Below are 21,843 nucleotides of genomic sequence, written 5' to 3' on the forward strand. Positions count from 1 at the left end.
AGAGAGAGAGAGAGAAAGAGAGAAAGAGAGACAGTGCGAGCTCGCCGAGATGGCGGCGGACCGTCGATTCCGACGACGCCTCCTCCGGATCGCTGGTTGACGCCTAGTCCGTGAAATCGTAAGGATATATCGCGGGCAGGTCGTCGCTCGCCTGTCTGGGTGTGATCCTTTGTTCGGGCCGCACGAGTTGCCGGGAGCTGCTCTTCGATCGGAGAGTCCCGCTGCTCCGAATCGGATTTCGTATTTCGGAGTGGGCAGAGACGACGGGGTCGAGGGGTCGATACGACGCGAGCGTAAGCGAGAGATGTGCATGTAGAGCAGTGCCGAAATGTAACTGGTGCGGCGAATCCGTAATATCCTCTGTACTTCGCGACAGGCCACGCTATAACTTTCCGCATATCTCTTTACATCTTTTTCCGTGTTTTTTCTTTTTCTCTCCGTCTCTCGTTCGATTCGTCAGGCTTCTCCAGTGCGTCAGGCAGGTGCAGGAAGTACGAAACCGAACCGCTGTGTCCTTCGGGAAAAAATCCTTGAGATCCTTTCATGTCCTCGTACTTTGGAAATGATATATTCGCGGGCGAATACTTGAAAGGGAAAACGGGAGAGAAGGAAGAAGTTGATTAATCGAGGAACGTATTCATTGTGTAGAAAAATAACACTTGCTATATTCTTTCTTTCTATTTTTTTCGTCCAACTTTGCTTTCCAGTGCGTTGACTTAAGCGTGAATCATCATCATGAGCGACGCATTTTACGAGTGATTTTGATTATCGAAAAGTATTAATCAATGAGACGACAGATATCATTAAAGTGAAAATGGGAACTGAATCCATAGCTTTTCTTCGTCGCTTAGCTTTCAGTCCTTTTATATTCGACGCGAGAAATTTCTATTGCAATTCTTTTCGATTATAGCAAACTTCAATAGATTTTGTTGACACTTTGTTTATTTTCCTTTATATTCGGAAGAAGAAAAACGAGTAACTATTATATATATGAGTCACTTTGATTAATGAAGAGGAATATTGATAATGAAATTTCAATGACACATCTGTGACAACGTTTAACTTACTTTGTTCATACTTGATACAAGAAAGTCTTAACTATTTGAACGTGCTGCTTTTACAAGTAAGATTTTAATTTTCACAAAAAAAATCGTAAATTTTCAATTAGACAATAAGTGTCACTGAATAATAAAAGCGTCGCTACAGCAGTGATTCTAAAAAAAATAGAGCAGATTGCAAATAAGATGTTGAATAATAAATGAAGAAACGGAGAGAATCACGTCGTCTCTCCAACTTCCGGTTTGATTCGAGAGGAAATGTAGTAGAATCGAACGATTCTGTCGCGATGCAGCGCGACGCGGTGTGGCGACGCTCGGCGACGGCGACGACGACGACAAGGTTGACGGAAGCGACATTGACGGATTCGGTCGTCGTTGCGAATTCGATCGGTAGAACTTGGTGCATCCGCTTCGACCACATCGCGGAAACGCGTAGGGCTATATTCAGATTTCCACCTGAGTGCCATTCAGATTTATTTCATTCTTGTTGTTCATTGAACGTTAAATAAGAATAAAAAGATACCTAGAGAGCACTCGGATGGGAATCTGAACGCGTCCTAGGAAAAGAAACGCGCAAAGGAACGATTTTGTTTGAAGAATTTAGCTAAAAATTTGGCTAAATATAGATTGAAAAATAATTTTGGATCATACACTGAAAAGATTTGATAATAGCTAATAAAGTTTAGTTAATATAAACAAAAATTATTTTATTTTTCTAAATTTTGACCTACTAAATATTTAGGAAAGTAAAATAATTTTTAGTTATATTAAACAATCATTTAATTGACATTGTTTCACTAAACATTTAGTAGCTAAATTCTTTTTTTAGTGTAGGAATGTCTCAAGTATGTTGATTAATAATACTGCGAAAAGTTATGATATTTTAACTATACTAAATATCAAAGCAACCCTTTAAATTAAATAATATTTTTTAATTTTTAAATTCCATATTTCCAGAGTAAAAATCGTCCATATTAATGTACCTAGGAAGTAATAAAATAATTTGAATCAAATTTAATAATTTTCTTCAGTGAAATTGTTTAATTCCACCGTTTCAATAAAATTAACGATGTATTAAATAGGATAATGGCGACCAACAAAAATGGTTAAAGTAACTCAAATTGGGTTATAATTTGACATTATAAATTTAACAATGCAGTTTGAGCGTCCTAATTTTTTTGATGTCCAAACAAAATTCTTTTCAGATCTGTACACTAAAAGAGAAGATTGGCTGTTGCATCAATTTAGATGGTAAAATATGGCATAGCATTTTTAATTGGATGCTGCAGCCAATTAAGAATGCTATACTATATTATATTCAACCAATCTTTTCTTTCAGTGTCCCTACACAAAAATATTTTTGCTGAAGTATCTAAAATTTTAACTAACTTGTAAGTACAAATCCGAAAATAATTTTATTGGAAAATAATTTTATCAAAGTAATGATGTAAGACGCTCAGACTGGTAACTAGAACATTACAATTTTCTACAGTTTTCATTATGCTTGATATTTCTACAAAATTATTTTGATAGTTCAACAAAATTATTTTCTGATCTGTAGCTAATCAAATGTTTAGATATTTTATTAAAATTGTTTCTTTTCGTGCAGCCAAATTTTCAAATACTTCAACAGAAGTCGGGGAAGGAAGTATACGGCAATCGACAGATCGGCACAGGGTCGACGCACGCTCTGGTGCTTCTCTCGCGCAAAAATCGCTCTCGTGCGATCGGGGTCAATCCATTCCTCACTGCCGTTTCGAATCGCGAACTCTCGGGCTGTCCCAATTTCGACCTGACGTTCCTCATGAATAGTCCGTGGCGCGTTCATCCGCGTGCGATATGCAATCCATCGACGTTTCTCTCCAATTCTTTCCTTATCCTGATTGAAGATAAAGATTATGCTTTCGGAAGTTTCTTGCTTTCAGAAGATGCGGGACTTGATTACATTATGAAATTCATACACCGCTAAGTATATTAATTTCACTCAATCGTTATTGTCGCTCTTTCGTCTTCTTCCGGGTAATTTTCGATAATACATCATTGTGAGACATTTTGTTTCGCGCCGGCCAAATGTAGACGAGTCACGAAATGGGGCGCGGTCCCAGCTTTTTTTCCTCTCTCTCATTTGGACGATTATACAGGGTTCCGTCTCACTTTGAAATAAAAACTCATGCAAGCGAATTGACGTGGGAATCGTGGATTAGTCTCATCCGCTTTACATCGCCCTTTCTCGCGGAGGACCGAAGTTTTCAAATGTTTTCGCTAACAAATATTCAACATGTTCGACGCACACATAGTCGGCTATTTTAATTACAATAATTTCAATCGTAATCGCAATAAAGGAAATATCATATTTTAATTACCGTTTCAATGCGAAGCGTGCAACACGCATCTTTTATGTTTCGTATAAAAAGAACTTTAACGAAACGTTATTATTCCTTTATGAGTCAATTGTAAGCCGTCGTTATATGTGGTCGCATGCGCGATTCTTCTTCATTGAATAAAAGTTTATATTGTCACGAAATAACGCATATCGCGTTATTCGTTGGCATTATTTCGAAGCTCTTGCAATTATTTATCTATTCCGAGCCAATTAGGCAGTAAATGGAATATGAAACTGGAGCGCGATTCTCTTTGTGCGAGGGGTATCTTGCCTCTCCGTCTCTATCTCTCTCTCTCTATTTCTGTCTTTCTCTTCCTTTCTATTGACGAGGAAGCGCTATTGTTATTGGCCATCCTATAATTTGCTTCTTTATCCATTTAACCTGACGTTCGAGCAAACTCAGTTTCTCCTGCGACTGATGTTTAATTGTTCGCATTATATCAAGAAAATTTACTCTCGTCGCTTCAAAAATACCTTCTCTTCGTTGATCGAAAACTGAAAGAATGTACGCAAGGAAAAGCTTGTGCACAAACTTTCTATATTGTGCTGAGATCTTATTTAGAGATCAGTTTTTCTGTAAAGAATATGAATCTGAGATTTTTGTTTTAAGCGGTTAAGAAATAATCTACGTTACGAATTATAATCTCTACAAATGCGAATACTTAAGAAATTCAGCCTTCCTTTAATTTCACAATTTTTTAGTAAAAATTTTGATGCACAACAATTATAACAAAATTTTTATATTGAAGATTATCCATATACAGAAGCTTGCAGCAATTGTAGCAACGTTTGCAATGTTGCTGCAATAATCTATATCATATAGATAATGAAGATATAGTAAAGAAACGAAAATGTTAATTTTGAGAAAAATTTCGATAAAATTTGTCCCAATTTTTAACGATATATAATTGCAATTATATTTTCTGTTTTTTTTTTACTTCTATCTAATATTATTATTTGTATACTGAGAAAAAATATAGTCAATTTTAATAAATATTTAGTTGAATATTTAATTGAATATTTAGTTATAATAAATATTTATTAAATATTTATTAAAACGGACTAAACATTTTTTTCTCAGTATACACAAGAAAAATACGTTATATTGTACATAAGTAATAATTACTTGTTTCAAATATTTCAAAAGAGTCCATGTATCTGTAAAAGCTATCACACAAGTTCATCACAAGCATTAAATTTATTCAAAATACATTTTGTGTGAATCCTAGTAAGTTTAATATATTTCAATGATGATTATTAAATCAAAACAAATTCGATTTTTTTATAAATGATGTTTTATTTATAAAGTGTCGTTTCTTCTTGATCAATTTTATAAAATTCTTCAAAAGAAAATAAATTCTTATTTTTAATTACACATTAATGAATTCTTCTAAAATTTATAATAAGTGTATTTTATGATTATAGTCAAGAAAATATTCTTTGTTTAAAAACAACAAAGTTATTTAAAAGGAAGAAGATAAAGTGAGTAATCACTTTTTCTTAGCAATAGAGTGATATATTAGGTGTAGTAAAGAGAAATCCATTATTTTTCCATTCAATTTCATGCAAAAATAATGAATTTCTTTTTACTACACCTAATATTTCTGTGCTTAATAGATTGGTTGGCAGGACGATATATCGATTCTGACCATCGTTGTTTAGGATGTCTATTCCCCTAGTCTCTATCCCACTAAAAATGCAAGGGAAGTGACTCTACAACGTTCCAAGGGGGCCGAATAATCCGCTGCTGCCTGCGATCTTCCCTCGTGATACACGATCATGTGTTTGATGACGAATACTTAGAAACACGATCGGTATTTGTAATAATACTTCAGTTACTTTCCTAGAGATCTACCTTTTGAGCTTTTATCTGCAACACTAAAGCGATTGCTATCGCTACCGGAGTAGTTTAAATATTGATAAAGCAGTATACAAGTCTTATCGGTGTGAATAGATGCGCACAGCTAGCGCTATCGGTGTCAACCGCTTTCGATTCGACCTTTCCAAGTCTGATGGTAGATAGAGTCGGGTCTGACCTCGTGGAACTCTCTCGTGTTTTATAGATAGTGCGATTTCCGCATTCGCCGTGCACACTCCACTGGGATTTCTCACTTGGGTGTCTCCCTTTCGCGCGAGAGTCGCCGCACCGGGCCGATTCACGAGGAGCTCACGCTCGCGATAGAATCGTCTCGAGATTTATGCGAAGTTGTTTGTTCTCAACAGGAAATACTCATTTTGAAATCTACCGCCGTGCAATCACGTCGCGACGATTCTCGTCGAAAGCTTGATTCGTCGCCCAATAACCCAAGGAACCTTTTGCGCCCGCGATGTGACAGTGACAACGAATCGACTGATGTACAATGCGTTGTTGTGCGCTTTGCTCTTGGACCGCTGCGACAAAGACGGTGCGATAATTGAGCGAAGACGTGTCGCGAGAGGAACGCACCGTGTTCCTCGGCGAGGATGGGCGAATTCGTGAAATAGCAAGAGAGAGAAAGATAAAGATTTGGAGCAAGAGTAAAAAAAAGGAAGAGAAAAAAGGAAGAGAGAGGAGAGAGAGAGAGAGAGAGAGAGAGAGAGCACGCGTTCTGCAGCTGCAGCGTGCGAAGAAAGGAAGAAAGAAGAAGAAATGTCGTGGGCCAACGTGGCCAGTGCCGCTCAACTCGCGGCTTCGCTAGCCCTGATCTTGAGACTTCTCGTTGCCACGGCGGATCCGATCACGCAGACGACCGACGAGACAATATATGAACGAACGACCTACATCGTGCCATTTTCCATGGAGAATGACAGCGATATCGGAGGTAATTCGGCGGGGCATTCAACTTATGGCAGAAAGACTGGCATAGAATTGTGCCTTAGAGAAAGTGCGAGGCGTTTAAAGTAATAGGAGAATAACTATGAGGAATATATGTATTATACGACATTTTTTTATTATCTAGAAAGAACGATTTTATTGAAATATATATATAAAAATTTAGCCAGATATAGATCTGAAAATAATTTTGTTGAACTATGAAAATAATTATGTAATAAGATTGCGACAAAATCAGGAAAATCAAGGAATTGTCAGGGAAATTGAAAACAGTTAGAGAAATCAGGGAAAAGTCAAGGAATTTTGTAAAAGTTTTTGGAAAATTAAAATTCTTGGTTTTAAGAAGTTTAGTATACATACAATTTTGTCATGTTAAATTAATTTTTTAATAAAATATTTAACGATTTTCAATCTGAACGAAAATACAAAAAATTTTTAAACTTATTCAAGGAAATCATAAAATTTTATCTGAAAATTAGGGAGAAGTGGAATTATAGGATGAGAAATTTGTCATAATCCCGATGTAGGACGGTCAAACTGGTAAAACGTTAACTTGTTGCAGCGTTTCCATTATCATTTAAGCGTTTTACATAATTATTTTTATGATACGACAAAGTTATTTTCAAATTTATATTGAGCCAAATTTTTAAATAATATTATTATAATTTTTAAATATATTTTCGGGAAAATCATGTAGAAATTCTTTCTGTGTTTAATTAATTCCAACAAGTAATGAAGCAATATTGCTTATTTGCATTGACGGCACAACTCAAAAAATAAAATTTTCTAGAAAATGAGTTTATTGAGAGATATTGTGGATCATTAAAATTTTGTAATAATTTTGGAATATAATTTTGATGTAATAACTAATTATAAAGGAATAAAAGCATGTAGTATATATTTTTCTTTTTTTCTTTAAGTTATTTTTTTACAACTTAAAAATAATAATTTTTGAATTATGTTGTTTCACCAAATGAATAATATATAGATAGAAATCAAACACGATGAGAGAGGAAACGAAGAAGCGATATGCTTCAAACACGGTGCTTCAAAGTATATTATTTTACAGCATTTTCGTTAGATCGAATAGGATAACATTTAAGACAGATAAGACCTCGATACTCTACTGCGAAACTACTTCAACGTGGCGTGAAATTACAACGTACGAAATTAGGCGTTGTAAACCCGATCCAATGTTATGTCTGGAAATTGAAGTTATTTATGTTTACGCGTTTTCAATTACAGTCGACTTAATAATCGAGCGATCGATGCGCGAAGATAAACCGAACAATACATTATTAACGATAATTAACGCACAGAAAATGAGCTCTAAATCGATAATTTATATTCACGTGAGTAAAACGTAGCGCCGAGCGCTTGGAATATGTAAATTAATTCAGCAGTGAAAATCTCGTGCGCGTTTAGCGCGTAATTAATTGGGAAAAATAAAGGCGCGCGAGTTTCACTAGGAAATGTCATGTACTCGAGTATTGCGTTACGCGACGCAGCAGCGGCCACCTCGTAATCACCTTGCGAGCATAAGACTGTCCACTCGTGTAATCGACGCTTAACTCATTTCCCGTTCCGTCTCGATTTCACGGAACGCAACCGGCGCGGCGGCGGCGGCGGCGGTGCAACGTACATGCGTGTCTTGTTCTCTGTTTCACATCGATACGCCTTAAGCCTTAAAGGAATCCGCGACTTTGCCTTCTCCTTAACTCGCGTCTCGCCTACAATACACGCTCAACGATTGCGCAAACGTTTTAAATGCACACCAACTCGCGTGCATACACGTGCCGCGGTGTTATGACACAAGTGTGAATCGTTTGCTAGTTTATTTTGTAATCCATTGCAATTGACGCCGACTTTGTACGTTGCAGGAAAAACAATGTTTTGCAACATTTTTTTTTTATTGCGCGCGCGATTTGCCTGACCATAATTGCGGATGAATCGGTTAGTGTATTGTTTTCTATATATAAAAGCGTAATAAAATATTGACAGGAGTCACCAAGTGTTTTCGTATCTACATAAAATAGTATAGACGTCACATCTACCTTTTTTTTTTTGCATGCGCAGCATCACGTAACAACACGTGCATTGCCATGGCAACGATTACTTACTGACCTTAAGTGTCGTCGGTGTATAATATTATGGAAATACGCTCGTCCTCAGAATTGTCTTTAAGAGTGGTAAAACCGCCGTATTACATCTCTCGCGCGTGCTATCCGGACATTCTATTTTTATGACAGGACCCAAGGCCGATAGCCTAATCCAGACGTGTGAATACATGTCAGGGTCTCGTCATTGCGAACTCAATTATTCTTGAGATTCTTTTTACTTTTATGAAATAAAAAAAAAGTATTAGCACAAGGATGTCACAAATTCCTCATCCTAAAATTCCATGATTTCTCTGATTTCCAGACAAAATTTCATAATGTTTCCTCATGCTTGCAATAGTGTTTTGAAATTTTTTTATATTTCCTTGTTTGGAAATATTTTGTCAAATATTTTGTCGAGAAAGCAATTCAATATAGCAATGAAAATTATTATTAACGTTACTGACTGACTGCTTGTATTTAATTGTGTAAGTTAAGTTGGTATTCCAAAACTGCGTAGGATGCATGTACGCATATTGGACTTCTTTAAAGATAAGAATTTCAATTTTTTCACAAAATTTGACAGACTTTTTCTTAATTTCCTTAACTGTTTTCAATTTCCGTGACTTTTTTTTATTTCTCCGATAATAAACTACAAAGTAAAAAAATTATTTCCTTCATTAATAGAATTTGCAAAAATAATCCTCTCTTTGTATTAAAAAATTGCATTGGATTCTGAAAAATCTCGTAATCATCTAAAATATGTTAATTAATCAATCGAAGCCTATTCTATTCGCGAATGAAAATCGAGAAATTCGAAATAGTTGCAGCTCGATGTAGCAACTTGTAGCAGCGCAAATCAAAGTGCATGCAACTCGAAACAGGTACGTCGCGTCGGTTTCTTATCGGCTGTTCCTTTCACTCATGAACCGTTACTGAGTGGGAACCTATCCTAATAAAGGCACTTTCGCCTACATAGTTTTCCTCGAAACGATAATTTTTAGGCCGAGTTCACACCTTGACGGAAAAGCGGAACTCGCAGTAATAGTAGGCGGTACATTTCGTTTGTCTGCTTTCGCTTTTCCGCTTTCTGTTTTTTCCGTCAAGGTGTGAACCCGGCCTTAGATACATTAAAGAGGTTTTTCTTTGATTCTCGCGATCGCGAATGAGGTGTATCGGTTTGGCCCGCCGTTTGCGACGCTTTGTCGCGCATAATCTCTTTCCGGTCACTCGGGATGAGATTGATTTCTCAATGATTCGTTATGGAACTATGGCTTCGACGAAAATGAACATCAGCAGATTCTAAGTAGTATCGACATAGATCATTTTCCACGCCGCGTGCAACGATCGCGACCTTGCGCTTTACGGGCCCGTAATCGTATTCGTTTTTCAGCTCGATAGTAATACGAGAACACGATCCGCCCGTCTCCGTACGTGGCACAGACTCGATATGACATCATCCGCCGCCGCAACTCATAAAGCTTGTAAGAGGTAACTCTCCCGCTCTCCGACAGCCTTGCGTTTTATTACACGTCGTTAATCTAATGCGAATTCGATAAGCTTTAAACGGAATAACGCAGGAGATGACAACGTGAAACGACCACTGAATAAATTTCAGCATAAAATTCAGTAAGAGGAAACGATTTTCTTCCCGTATTGTCGATGAGTAAAATAATTTAACAATCGTGCATAAAAGATTTCAGAATTCTTATCTTAATTTTATTGCACTCGACAAAAATAGCGAGTTTAACATTGTGTCTATATAATTCTCACTGTGTTGGTGTTAAATTGACATCAACATAGTGTGGATTTAATACCATGGGTTTTAAACCTACATACCCATGATGTTAAATCCACATCATGATGTGTGTTGGTTGATACATCAGGGGTTTTAAATCCACATCATCTTGCTGTTAATTTAACACCAACTTGGTGCAAATTATACAGACACTGCGTAGGCGTTAAAGTCACAGCAAGAGGGTCAAATTCACACTGACATTTTTTAGAATGTAAGAATCTAGTTTTGATTCATCAAGTATTCTCGTTTTTTTGATTTTACTTGATACAAGAATGGTTTTTCTGAAGTGTTTTAAAAATTATATCTACTCTTTGGAGTGGAATTTCTCTCTAAAGAGTGAAAATTGAGCCAGTCTTGGAAAAGAATAGCTCAATTTTCAATCTTTAAGATCTCTTCAGAACGTGATTTGTTCTAACACAATTTTAGAGAATACGTATAGATCCGAAAATAATTTTATTTGGACCAAAATAATTATACGTGTAAACTGGTTATTAAAATGTTAAAACTTTTTGCAGCATTGTCATCATCGCTTAACGTCAACATAATTATTTTGCTGATCCAACTAAAGTATTTTTAGATATGTATCTAAACTAAATTTTTGAATACTTCAGCGAAAAATCATTCTTTCTGCGCAGATTTAAAGATCTCTTTTATTACGCGTCACTTATATGTTCTATTTAGAGCACGTCGAAATGAGCTGTTTAAGCAAATCTACTGTCAATGATTTTACGCAGCCGAGAATGGAATGCAAATCAATTTGCATGTTTTATACTGCGCACCACGCAGCGTATGGTAATGCCGTGGCAGATGTATGAATATTCAATAAATTTGAACTCTCTTATGAACGCTTGGGCGGTCGTTTATTTATCCGTATTATTTATTCTAGAAAATGGAGCTTTAGAAAAATGGAAATACAGTTGGGTTGGGTATCGATATCTGTTGCTGCTCGAAAGAGAGAACGGATAACCGTAAACGTATAGAAATAGACCCGACACATTGACTGTACATCCCGGAGTATACTGAAACATCGAGTCATATATACTGAAACATCGAGTCACATATTCCTTTCTTATCAATATGCGACGTATAGTAAAGAGCAGGATAAGATCCAATGCCTCGTATCTCTTTTCCGTTTATATTTGACCAAACGTGTACATATAGAAGATGTGCCATAGTAAAGTACGCGGCATGCCCGGTCTATTTCTTTATGTCTATGTAAATAATGTACGGCACGCACGAAGAAGCGTTTTGACAATAAAAGAATGAAATAAGAATTTTATTGGGAAGTTTGTTATTTCTGAATGCGCTGAATACTTTGTCTCAGCGTGACATTTGCGGATGATGATGAGAGAGAGGAAAGATTAAATCGGTTTATTATAATGAAACCCCGTTTTTTCTCTCTTCATTCCAGCGCCGACAAAGCCGGAGAATCTCACCTCTCGGGGAATCACGGGCACCACCATTGAACTTTCGTGGTCGGAGCCTGAGAACGCCAATGGTGTCATCGCCGGTTACCGCGTTTACTACATGCATTCCAATTACACAGACGTTAAGATGCACATACCCGACAAATCTGCGGACGCCGATGATACGTATATCGAATTCATGCTGAAAGAACTACGTAAGTATACAAGTTGCATAAAGGACACGATTGACGCGAATAAGATTACTTAAGATACCGTCTATTATTCTATCTTCTATTATTTTAAATTATTCTAAATTATGTGAATGAATAGCGGATACTGAATAGCGTCATGCTTAAGTTTTACCTTTTTTATTTTAACGCGCATGAATACGATGTTTAACATCGGTCGACATACGCTATCCGGCCTTTGTGCCTTTTTTAACGCACCAGATAACACAAGATTAACCATAATATAATCTTCACTCGACAGCGGATAGTCGTCGACAGCAGACGACCGGAGATAGGTCGGTGTACTTAGCTTATTGATAATGAAAACTCGAAGAATTCTTATCGTCGCACGTACTTTTTTCTCATTATATATTTATAAATAAATGCATTTGTTACGAGATAATTATAATTACAGATAGAGAAGAAACTGTTTTACTTGAGGGAATCTTGTTAAGATCCGATCAGATTACGATCACCGTAAAACATAGTCTCTTAACTTTCATTCATGGAACTGAATTAGCTCAATTGTTATTCATGAATCCATGTTGTAGTCCCATACACCGAATACAAGATCTGGGTGAAGGCTTATACGCGGAAGAACGAAGGCGAGCCATCCGATCAGATCATTCGTAGAACCGACATAACTGGACCGAGTGCGCCTCAGATCTTGAATTTAACTTGCCAATCGCACGAGTCCGTTTACGTTCACTGGGCCAGGCCGGCGAACTTCTGGGGCTCGATTGATTACTACTACATCAATTATCGAAGGGATAATGGACGATATTACGAGGAAATCGAGCTATCGGCCGACAAAAGTCATCTCGAGAGCGGGGTACAATTTAATGTTTTATAATTTAATATTTAACAATAAATCATAATGGAGCGACATAATAAGAAGACATTATCACATATTTTATATCTAATATAGTAATTATAAATTAATTGTGCTTCATTATCGATTATAATTTATAATGTTATTAACAAAGATAATTTTATTTTTCTGTTGCTTTTACTTTATACCTCGTCAATAGTTTTTCGTTTGGATAAAATGCAATTATAATACACGTAATAAGTGCTTGCAAATTCATGCTTGCAGGCGATTATACCCAATCTGACGGTAAACACCGTTTACGAGATTGTAGTACGGGGAGCCACCAGGAGCACAATAGATAATCGCCTGATCATCCGAGGTGACAGCTCCATACCAACGAAGGTGTTGGTCACCCGCGATTGCGACAAGATACCGCCCTTGATGCGCCGCAGCAGCAAAGATCTCAGCGCGGGTGTGATCGCCGGTATGGTCTGCGCCTGCTTCGCCGTGATGCTGGCCATTACGTCCTTCGTATTATGGAAGTAAGTCACGGTTTAACGCATGGCGCGTTATCGTCCGTACAGAGGAAACTTTAGCTGCATTCAACCGCGCCGGGTGATATATTTCCGTGTCGCACGTCGATGAGCGCATCAAAAGGAAAAATTCAAATCAGAACTCTCCGTTGAGTGTATTAAATTGCCTGTTTTTTTGTACATAGAAACATTTCGTATTTAGAAACATTTTGTATTATTGGAAACGGTTCACTCAAATCCTTGTTAACATTTTGTGTTGAATTTTTTAACATATTCGAGTTAATTTTATATAATGTGATTATGTTATTTAAATAGTTTATGTTATATTTAACATTTCTTTTGTTAAAATAGTACAACTTAAATAGATAACATAAAAATAAGGTATTTTGAAATGAAGTGAATAAAATGTGTTAATTTAACATATCATAAATGTTAAAAATATATTTCCACAATTTGCTTGCAAAGTATCAATATTATATTTTTTGTATTAATTTTTCTCATATAATATTTATATTACTTTCAACATATTTATTTTATTTTAAATTAACACAAAAATTTAAATGAATCGTTTGGAAAACGTGAAATATGTTAAATTTAATACAAATTTTCCAATTGCGTATCGTCATTTAAATTTCCGATCTGTATCTTTTATCCGAACAATCTACATTGGAAAAAAAGTCTGATTGCATTAATTGGAATTCTAATTAAAAATGGACAAATCAAAATTTTCTAGTTGAATCTATTATAATTTTAGTTGAGATAACCAGGATTCCGATTGATATAAATAAAATCTTCTGATTCGTTCATTTACAAATAAAAATTCTCAGTGTATGATTCACATTAAACATAGTCTATTATACGTCGAGATAACTGATATTAATATTAAAATTACATCTTTATTGCGGCCGATACAATCGAAAAGTTAGAGGTAAAAACCACAAATCGGAGAAGTGACAACGAAAGATCTACTTTCTCTCGCTGCAATGAGCTACGCTTTACAGTTACGGTCGATCTTGCGAAGTATTATTTCGCATCGACATTTCACTTCCGTTCTGCACCGACCGATCTAACGCTACAAATGTTCTGTCATTTTTTTGTTAGCTGGAAATTGTCGACCAGTGATATCCAATACGTTAAAGCATAAACGCGTACCTAGATCGCGAATCACATTTGAAGTATAGGCAATTAGAAAGTTCGTGAAGCGAGCGATGCAATCACGCGCACCTTCGCACGCATTCGCAACTATTTTTCCCATTCAGGCTTTCCCGCTTGATTTCCCACTGCAGTTGGTATTGTGTATCCTAGCACAACTAATCTTCTCTCATTTATGATTCTTGGATTACCTCGTTCTTGGAAAAAGTTTCTACAGTATTTAATTTGTCAATTACTATTATATTTCATTTTAATGTCATAAAAGAAAAATTTTACATATCAAATATTAGAGAATATCTCAAAAATTAAAATTAAAAAAATAAGATTTTTTATAATTCACTCCTATTAGTTTTTTATCAAATTGTGATGCTTAATTTATTTAAGTATGTAACTTGTGTTAATCCTGTAAAAGTCTAAAAATTATTTTTTAAATTTGCTCTTCTCTCTCTCTCTCTCTCTCTCTTTCTCTTTCCTCGCAAACGTATCTATAGGTTTATTCGTATTGCTTGCACTTTTTTTTGCACTCAGAATCTTTGCTTTCTTTCTTTTCAAAATGTATGTGTTAATGCGGAATATTTTGGAGTTTCACGACAGGATTTCACGCAACACAAACAGATCTGTTGTTTGGAATCCCCAAAAATTTCACTGGAAACAAATTTTTATCAAACATAATTTAGGGCGTGTGATAATATATGACGTGTGAAAAAGTAACTACGATGCGTATTTTAATGTATCCCGGCGCTGGCTCTTACGTCTCTCTTGTGTTATCGTGAGATAACGAGCGGTGACAAGGCCTAAGTGTGCTCTTACAGTCACCGGAGCCACTTGTGGCGCGGTGCGGAGCGGAGCGAAGCGGAGCCAAGCAACGCAGCGTGACGCTACGCCGCACGCATCGAGCTAGACTCTTACGCGCCGCGAGCGAGACCGCGTGTGCGGTGCGTGTCTACGAATTCTGTTCTTCTTCTCGCTTCTCGGAGTTATTCGGAGTTCTCGCGCGTCAGTGTCTCGAGTGACGTTTAGAAACGACGAGGTAACGCGAGCGATGTGCAAAGGATCAGCCGTGACTGATGACAAGCTCATTTTCTGGGTCACGGACGGGGCCCGACCTAATCGTCATTTATTTCGCAAGCGTATTCGTTGATTTGTGGGCGGTCTCACCTATGATGGATATCGTCAAGATTATATCATCGAAATGAAGAAGTTTTTCCTTAACTTGTAAGTTTGTTAAGTGGAAATCGTGAATCTTTCTAACCATGTGGTACAAAGAATTGTGTTATCGGTATTGATTTCGGAGTATTATCAATATTTGATCGTTGCTATCTGCCCAACCCACACGTGTTTCTCATTGATATTACATACTCTACAGCACGGATACGTGAATAATTTATGTGGAATGCTGTTTATCATTGCAAATGTTATTCTTGAAAATTGTTTTTAAAAAATAATACATGAAAGACGAAAGATTTTCTTCTAAAAATGCATTCTGAAAAAGGAGATGATATATCTAGACATTTTTTTTCAAAGAGATATCTAGATATTTAGATAACTGTTTCAGGATATTTTCTACCTGAGAAAAATCTACCCGATAATTTTCAGGGGATTTCTTTTTTCTCTCCAACCAGAGAGAGAGAGAGAGAGGGAGGGGGGGGGGAGAAGGATTTTCATGGGGCAGAACTTTTCATCGGTACTTAGAAAAATTTTTATATTTTTACTTTTAATTTTTTGTCTTTGAAAATCAGAAATCGTTATCGATACTCAGGGAAATTTTTGAATATTTATTTTTAAATTTAAATTCTATTCGTGAAAACATTGTTTCTTTGATAATTTTTTTCTTGCTAATGCAAAATATTGATATCGGTTAACAATAAGTATAATACGATATATAAGTATACGTTCTCGCACATGAATGTACGCGTTTGTATTTCTTTTATTTAAAAAATCAGAATGACAGAAGACAATACTCAGCAGAATAAAGTAACTCACATTGTATTCCTTATCTCACAGGTTTCGCAGTTTCAATTATAGAAAATGATAAATATATACACTAAGAAAAAAAATTGTTCATTTAATTAAATTAATTTAGTTTAATATTATTAATTTAGTATTCTAAGTTTTTATTTTTTTCAATGAGAAGAATGTATCAAATATATTTGACAAATATTGATTCTCTCTCAATGAAAGAAAGACGAACTAAATTAATTTAACCAAATAAGCATTTTTTTCTCAGTGTAATTTCGTGGAATTCTTGTCTTCTCTAATAATTTACGATACTTTGCGTAACTTGCAGCCCAATTAATTTTATTAATTCTCTTTATTATTTCTCTTACTTAGCATTTTGAACAAAAATATATAAAAAAAAAAAATCTTTAAAATCTCAAGCAATTTTTAAAAATAAGATTGCAATAAATCCTGTTTTTCTTTTTTTATTTAGACCGATCTTTAGGAAATGCTTCCACACTGCCTACTACTACTTGGATTACCCACCGCGAAATGTTCCCACTCTTCAAGAATGGGAGAACAGCGAGCAGGACGGTGAGAGAACCGCCGTGGCCGTCCAGCAATTCGTTCAGCATGTCGCGAGTCTTCATGCCGACGGTGACATCGGTTTCAGCAAAGAATACGAGCTAATACAGTCTGAGACCGGCGATTATACCGTGGAGAATTCTCAGTTCGCTGAGAATAAGGCCAAGAACAGATACTTGAATATACTCGCGTGTAAGTAGCATTGATGTATCGCCCGCCCGTGCCTGTTTACAAACGAATAGAAACGTCTTAATATAAAACCAGTAATACTATTGTACCAATAATAATACCTTCCGCTTCCCGCAAAAACGTTCATTTTTCAACGATGACTTCTACTTGCTATTGTCGTTGCCGTTTCGTTCCGATTGATTTATTTTAGTTCAATCTGACTCCTCAGTCGCTGACCTGTATATCAATACGATCGATATCACCAGACTGACACCTGAGATTATCACATGTCGTTATTAATTTCGACGAATTTAAAGCGGAAGATATGCTTTAAAAAATATGGGTGTGAATTTAATACCATTTAATACATCAAGCTTAAGTATGAGTAATAAATATGGTTATATAATTCTCACCGTGTTGATATCAATATAAACACCATAAGATGGATTTATAAATGCTATAGATTTTAAATCATATGTGAGTGTTAAATCCACACTATGTTGATATTTATATAAATATTGTATGACATCAAATCTATTCCTATATATTTTAGATTTACTGTGTAGACAAATAATGACAAATTTGCTCGGGAAAAAGCAAAATTTTCAACTGTTCAAGAATACTGTTGCACCCTTACGAAATTCACACGTTCGAAATAGAAAATACCTTTTCATTATCAGCGGAATAGAACAATCAATATAATTAAAATGAGATAATATTATAATATATCTCAGCTTGAATAGCACGTTGATTTTTACGTTCGAGCCGGACTGATAAGTGGATAATTGTGTAGTACGATTAAAATCTGTATTTTTAGACCAATCAACAAAAATTGTAATTATGTAAATTACAGTTGAAATAAGAATGCGAAGGCGTTGCCTTAATTTTACTAAAATGCTTTAACTGCACTCTTTATCATTTACGTTATTATCATTAGACGACCACACTCGTGTGCAATTGCTCTCTTGCGGTGGTGGACCGCCTAAAAAAGGCCAGGATTATGTTAACGCGAACTACATCGATGGGTGGCAAAGAGCGCGAGCTTACATCGGTACTCAGGGTCCACTCCCACCTACGTTCGATGGTTTTTGGCGGATGGTTTGGGAGCAGCGAGTATCAATAGTTGTAATGATTACTAATCTTGTTGAGCGTGGTCGTGTAAGTATAAAGTTGATATCGATATTTTTTTTACAATGTTAATTAAAAATTATATTATATATATATTATATATTTTGTATATATATATATATATATATATATATTATATATAGATAATAAAATGTTGAAACAAACAATTATTTATACACATAAATGCTTGGCTTGCTGTAACAATCGTAGAAATCTGTTTATTGAATTATAATTACTTATGGATTATTATTGTTGTACTTGTAGAGGAAATGTGATATGTATTGGCCCAAGGAAGGGACTGAAACGTACGGTTACATTCAAGTAACTTTAGTGAGGGAGGACATTATGGCCACGTACACCATCCGTACTCTCCAAATTCGACATTTAAAGGTATATGTTTAAAAATAAAACGTATGCATTTAAAACATTCTTCAAAAAGAGGAATAAAAACATAAAAAAAAGAGTACCATAGTGAAATCAAGAGCCAATAACCGAATAAGTCTTTCAACAAGAAATTTTTTGATTTTTAAGCAGATCAAGAAGAAGAAAAATGGGACCAATATGGGTGAGCGCACTATATGGCAGTATCATTACACCAGCTGGCCTGACCATGGCGTGCCCGATCATCCATTACCCGTTCTGAGTTTTATTCGCAAATCGTCCAACGCTAATCCGCCCGAGGCTGGACCTATTGTAGTTCATTGCAGGTGAAAAGTGCATTTTAATACAACAGAAACATTAATTCGATCCTTCAAACCGTTTTTACTCTTTGATGCCACTCTTGTATAGCATACTTGAATTGTTTTTACTTTATATATTACGTTCTTTTTTTCTTAATAAAGAACGAAAAGATGTATACATTTATTTGTTAGCATTATATTTCTTAATGTCTGACGTTTCGATAGACAAATGTATGGTTATAATATGTTTATTTTTATGTATGTTGTACTTGTAACAAAACGTATGTGACATTAAATAAAGAATTAAATATTTCTATCTTTAAAGGTCTATCTATTTGATATATGAAATTATTATTTTATTTCAGCGCTGGCGTCGGACGTACCGGAACGTACATCGTGATCGATGCTATGCTGAAGCAAGCTAAAGCCAAGGGCGAGATTAACGTATTCGGTTTCCTCAAGCACATCCGTACTCATAGAAACTTCCTGGTTCAGACAGAAGAGCAGTACATCTTTATTCACGATGCTCTACAGGAGGCAATCGAGAGCGGCGAGACCAACATCGACTCCAATAACTTAATAAAGCATATTCAAGATATGCTGTGTCCATCAAATAACAAGACTGATGCGTGGAACAACATCGAAGCTCAATACAAGGTACTGATAACTGATTTATCCTTAGAATTGCCAATATCCGAACATGAAATCATCTAATCTAATTGTTCGTCGCTTCTATAGTTGGTAACGTCATGGAAACCTAAGGACTTCAATCTCGTATCCGCCACCAAAGCGTGCAACGTCCACAAGAATCGTAACATGGACATTATCCCTATCGAGAATGCGCGCGTTCACCTAACGCCGAAACCAGGCGTCGACGGAAGCGACTATATAAACGCGACATGGGTTTCAGGTAATGAATCATGGATTTGTTCGTATCAAATCATAGTCTAAAATATTTATTTGGTACTTTTAGGTTTTCAACGCAATCGGGAGTTTATTATAACGCAACATCCGATGGAGAATACCATAATGGAGTTCTGGCAAATGATGTGGGACCACAATGCGCAGACTATTGTCATGTTAACTCAATGCGACGAGGTACATCTTGAATAAAACGGAGTTGTTTTAAGGAGTAAAAGAAATGCGATTTTGTAATAAAGAATGTTATCCGACAGGAGGAGTATCCAGAATTTTGGCCCTTCGAAGGGAAGGATCTCGAATCCGAGACGTTCCGAGTACGACTCTGCGGTACAAAGGAGACCGTGAATGGGACGATCTTGCTAGAAGTGGCGGTTCGATCGTTACAGGATGATTATGAACTCAGCGCCAGAATCGTTCAAGCGCCGTCGAATCAAAGTGGTTTGTGGCCGCATAATAATAATCCGAAAACCTTCGTCAGCATCATCCAGGACTTTCATCGGGATTACCAAAACGGTCCTATCGTTGTAATGGACAGGTACAGAACATTTTATTTCTGTTAATTCGCGGTGACATTTAATTATTTAAGCGAATATATTTCATATCAAAAGTAAATAAGGAGAAGTACACTGGCAATGAGAGTCAAGCGCAGTAATTGGAGCGCAATCAAATTCTTAATGGTGATTTATTATTCAACCTACAAACATTTCGTTATACATTTTAGGTACGGTGGAGTCGAGGCTGCACTCTTTGTTCTATTGACTACATTAAACAAACAATTGGAATTCGAGCAAAGCGCCGATATTTACATGTTCGCGAAGCTGCTTTACATGAAACGACCCGGTGTTTTCCGCTCGAAGGTAAGCCTTCCACCACCAAATTAGAATATCTCTTTGCGTAATTTTAGTCATATAAAAAAAAAATTTATTTTTGCAAATTATTTATCATTCGCAGGAGGATTATATATTGTTGTACCAGTGTCTCGAGTCCATGCTGTCTACGAAAGGCCGCGCGGAGCCCGATCTATACGCCATGGCGAACGGACACGTCGCTACGCTGAACGACCCGAACGAGATCAGGTCGGCCTCATCGATTCAACATATGCCGATAGATTATCCATCCAAGTCATCCGTCATTCGCGAATACGCGACCGTAGAAGTCAGTTCCGAATACCTGTCCGACTATAGCATTCCTATACGCGTGGATCACCCAATCGAATCGTCCAGCAGTCGTGGGAGCGAACCCTGCCTCTCCTCCCACGGCGGCAGCAACGATCATGTAGTACCATCGGAAAAAAGCATGGTGGTGTCGCAGAGAAACATTAGTTATCATAATCATCCACCATCCGGCGTCTCCGTAATGGTCGATGCTAATGGTTATATCACCAATGGCAGCATGCGTGTACCCTCCGACAGTATGGAGCCCAGCTGTAAAATGATGCCGCAATGATGCCGGCCTATCTTCGGTTGCAGCGCACCCTCGCGAAAGTCGGCCCCGCTGTAATCGAGATTCCCGAACGCCGGAAATTTTATCACAATCTGGTAAGTGTTGGTTATGCGTCGAATTTTCAAGCAAATGCGATACGATATTATAAAAGAAAAATCTCTTTCTTCTGGTATAGACTGATCCTCGCATCGCAGAGGAGATGATAATTCGCATTCAAGGGAGAGCTGGAGGATCTTCGAGCGAATTTCTTAGTGTACATACAACTAACGTGAATGTTAAAAAAAACGAAAAAAAAATGTGAAGGGAAAAAGAATTTCGGTAAGGAAACTCGGTTTCCAACGCGCGAGCGGACAGTGCCAAACAAAGAGACAAAATTGCCGCCGATGCATGCCGGGCGATGCTTGTCCGTCGCGTAAGTTTATGTTGTTTAATCTTATTTTGTATATATTATATATATTGCATAATTATCGATATACACAACACACGTGCGCGCGCGCGCGCTCGCGCACACATACGCATAATACGTATAGATGCACACGCATATGCACACACGCGCACACACACACACACACACACACACACACACACACATTACATAAAATATTATATATATGTACATGTATAGGAAATTTGTAGGTCTGTGTGTAGGTGCGTGTGTGTGCGTATGTGGGTGCGGGCGTGCACGCGTGTGTGTATATATATAT

At 36.6% G+C, this 21,843-nt stretch overlaps 1 protein-coding gene across 1 annotated transcript in view; it reads left to right on the forward strand.

Moving 5' to 3' along the window:
* Positions 1-21,436, forward strand: part of LOC105626516 (tyrosine-protein phosphatase 99A-like) — a 177,195-nt gene extending 155,759 nt beyond the window's left edge. The window contains exons 5-18 of the mRNA XM_012207816.1: positions 11,559-11,768; positions 12,332-12,612; positions 12,877-13,133; positions 16,708-16,991; positions 17,905-18,125; positions 18,360-18,485; positions 18,627-18,802; positions 19,141-19,432; positions 19,514-19,685; positions 19,749-19,873; positions 19,951-20,231; positions 20,418-20,553; positions 20,648-21,234; positions 21,315-21,436. Of these exons, the coding sequence (XP_012063206.1) occupies positions 11,559-11,768; positions 12,332-12,612; positions 12,877-13,133; positions 16,708-16,991; positions 17,905-18,125; positions 18,360-18,485; positions 18,627-18,802; positions 19,141-19,432; positions 19,514-19,685; positions 19,749-19,873; positions 19,951-20,231; positions 20,418-20,553; positions 20,648-21,142 (3,056 nt within the window). The 3' untranslated portion in view covers positions 21,143-21,234; positions 21,315-21,436. The remainder of the gene's footprint in view (positions 1-11,558; positions 11,769-12,331; positions 12,613-12,876; positions 13,134-16,707; positions 16,992-17,904; positions 18,126-18,359; positions 18,486-18,626; positions 18,803-19,140; positions 19,433-19,513; positions 19,686-19,748; positions 19,874-19,950; positions 20,232-20,417; positions 20,554-20,647; positions 21,235-21,314) is intronic.
* Positions 21,437-21,843: the final 407 nt, after the last annotated feature.

This window comes from Atta cephalotes, assembly GCF_000143395.1.
Source record: "Atta cephalotes unplaced genomic scaffold scaffold00005, whole genome shotgun sequence".
Classification (NCBI taxonomy): domain Eukaryota; kingdom Metazoa; phylum Arthropoda; class Insecta; order Hymenoptera; family Formicidae; genus Atta; species Atta cephalotes.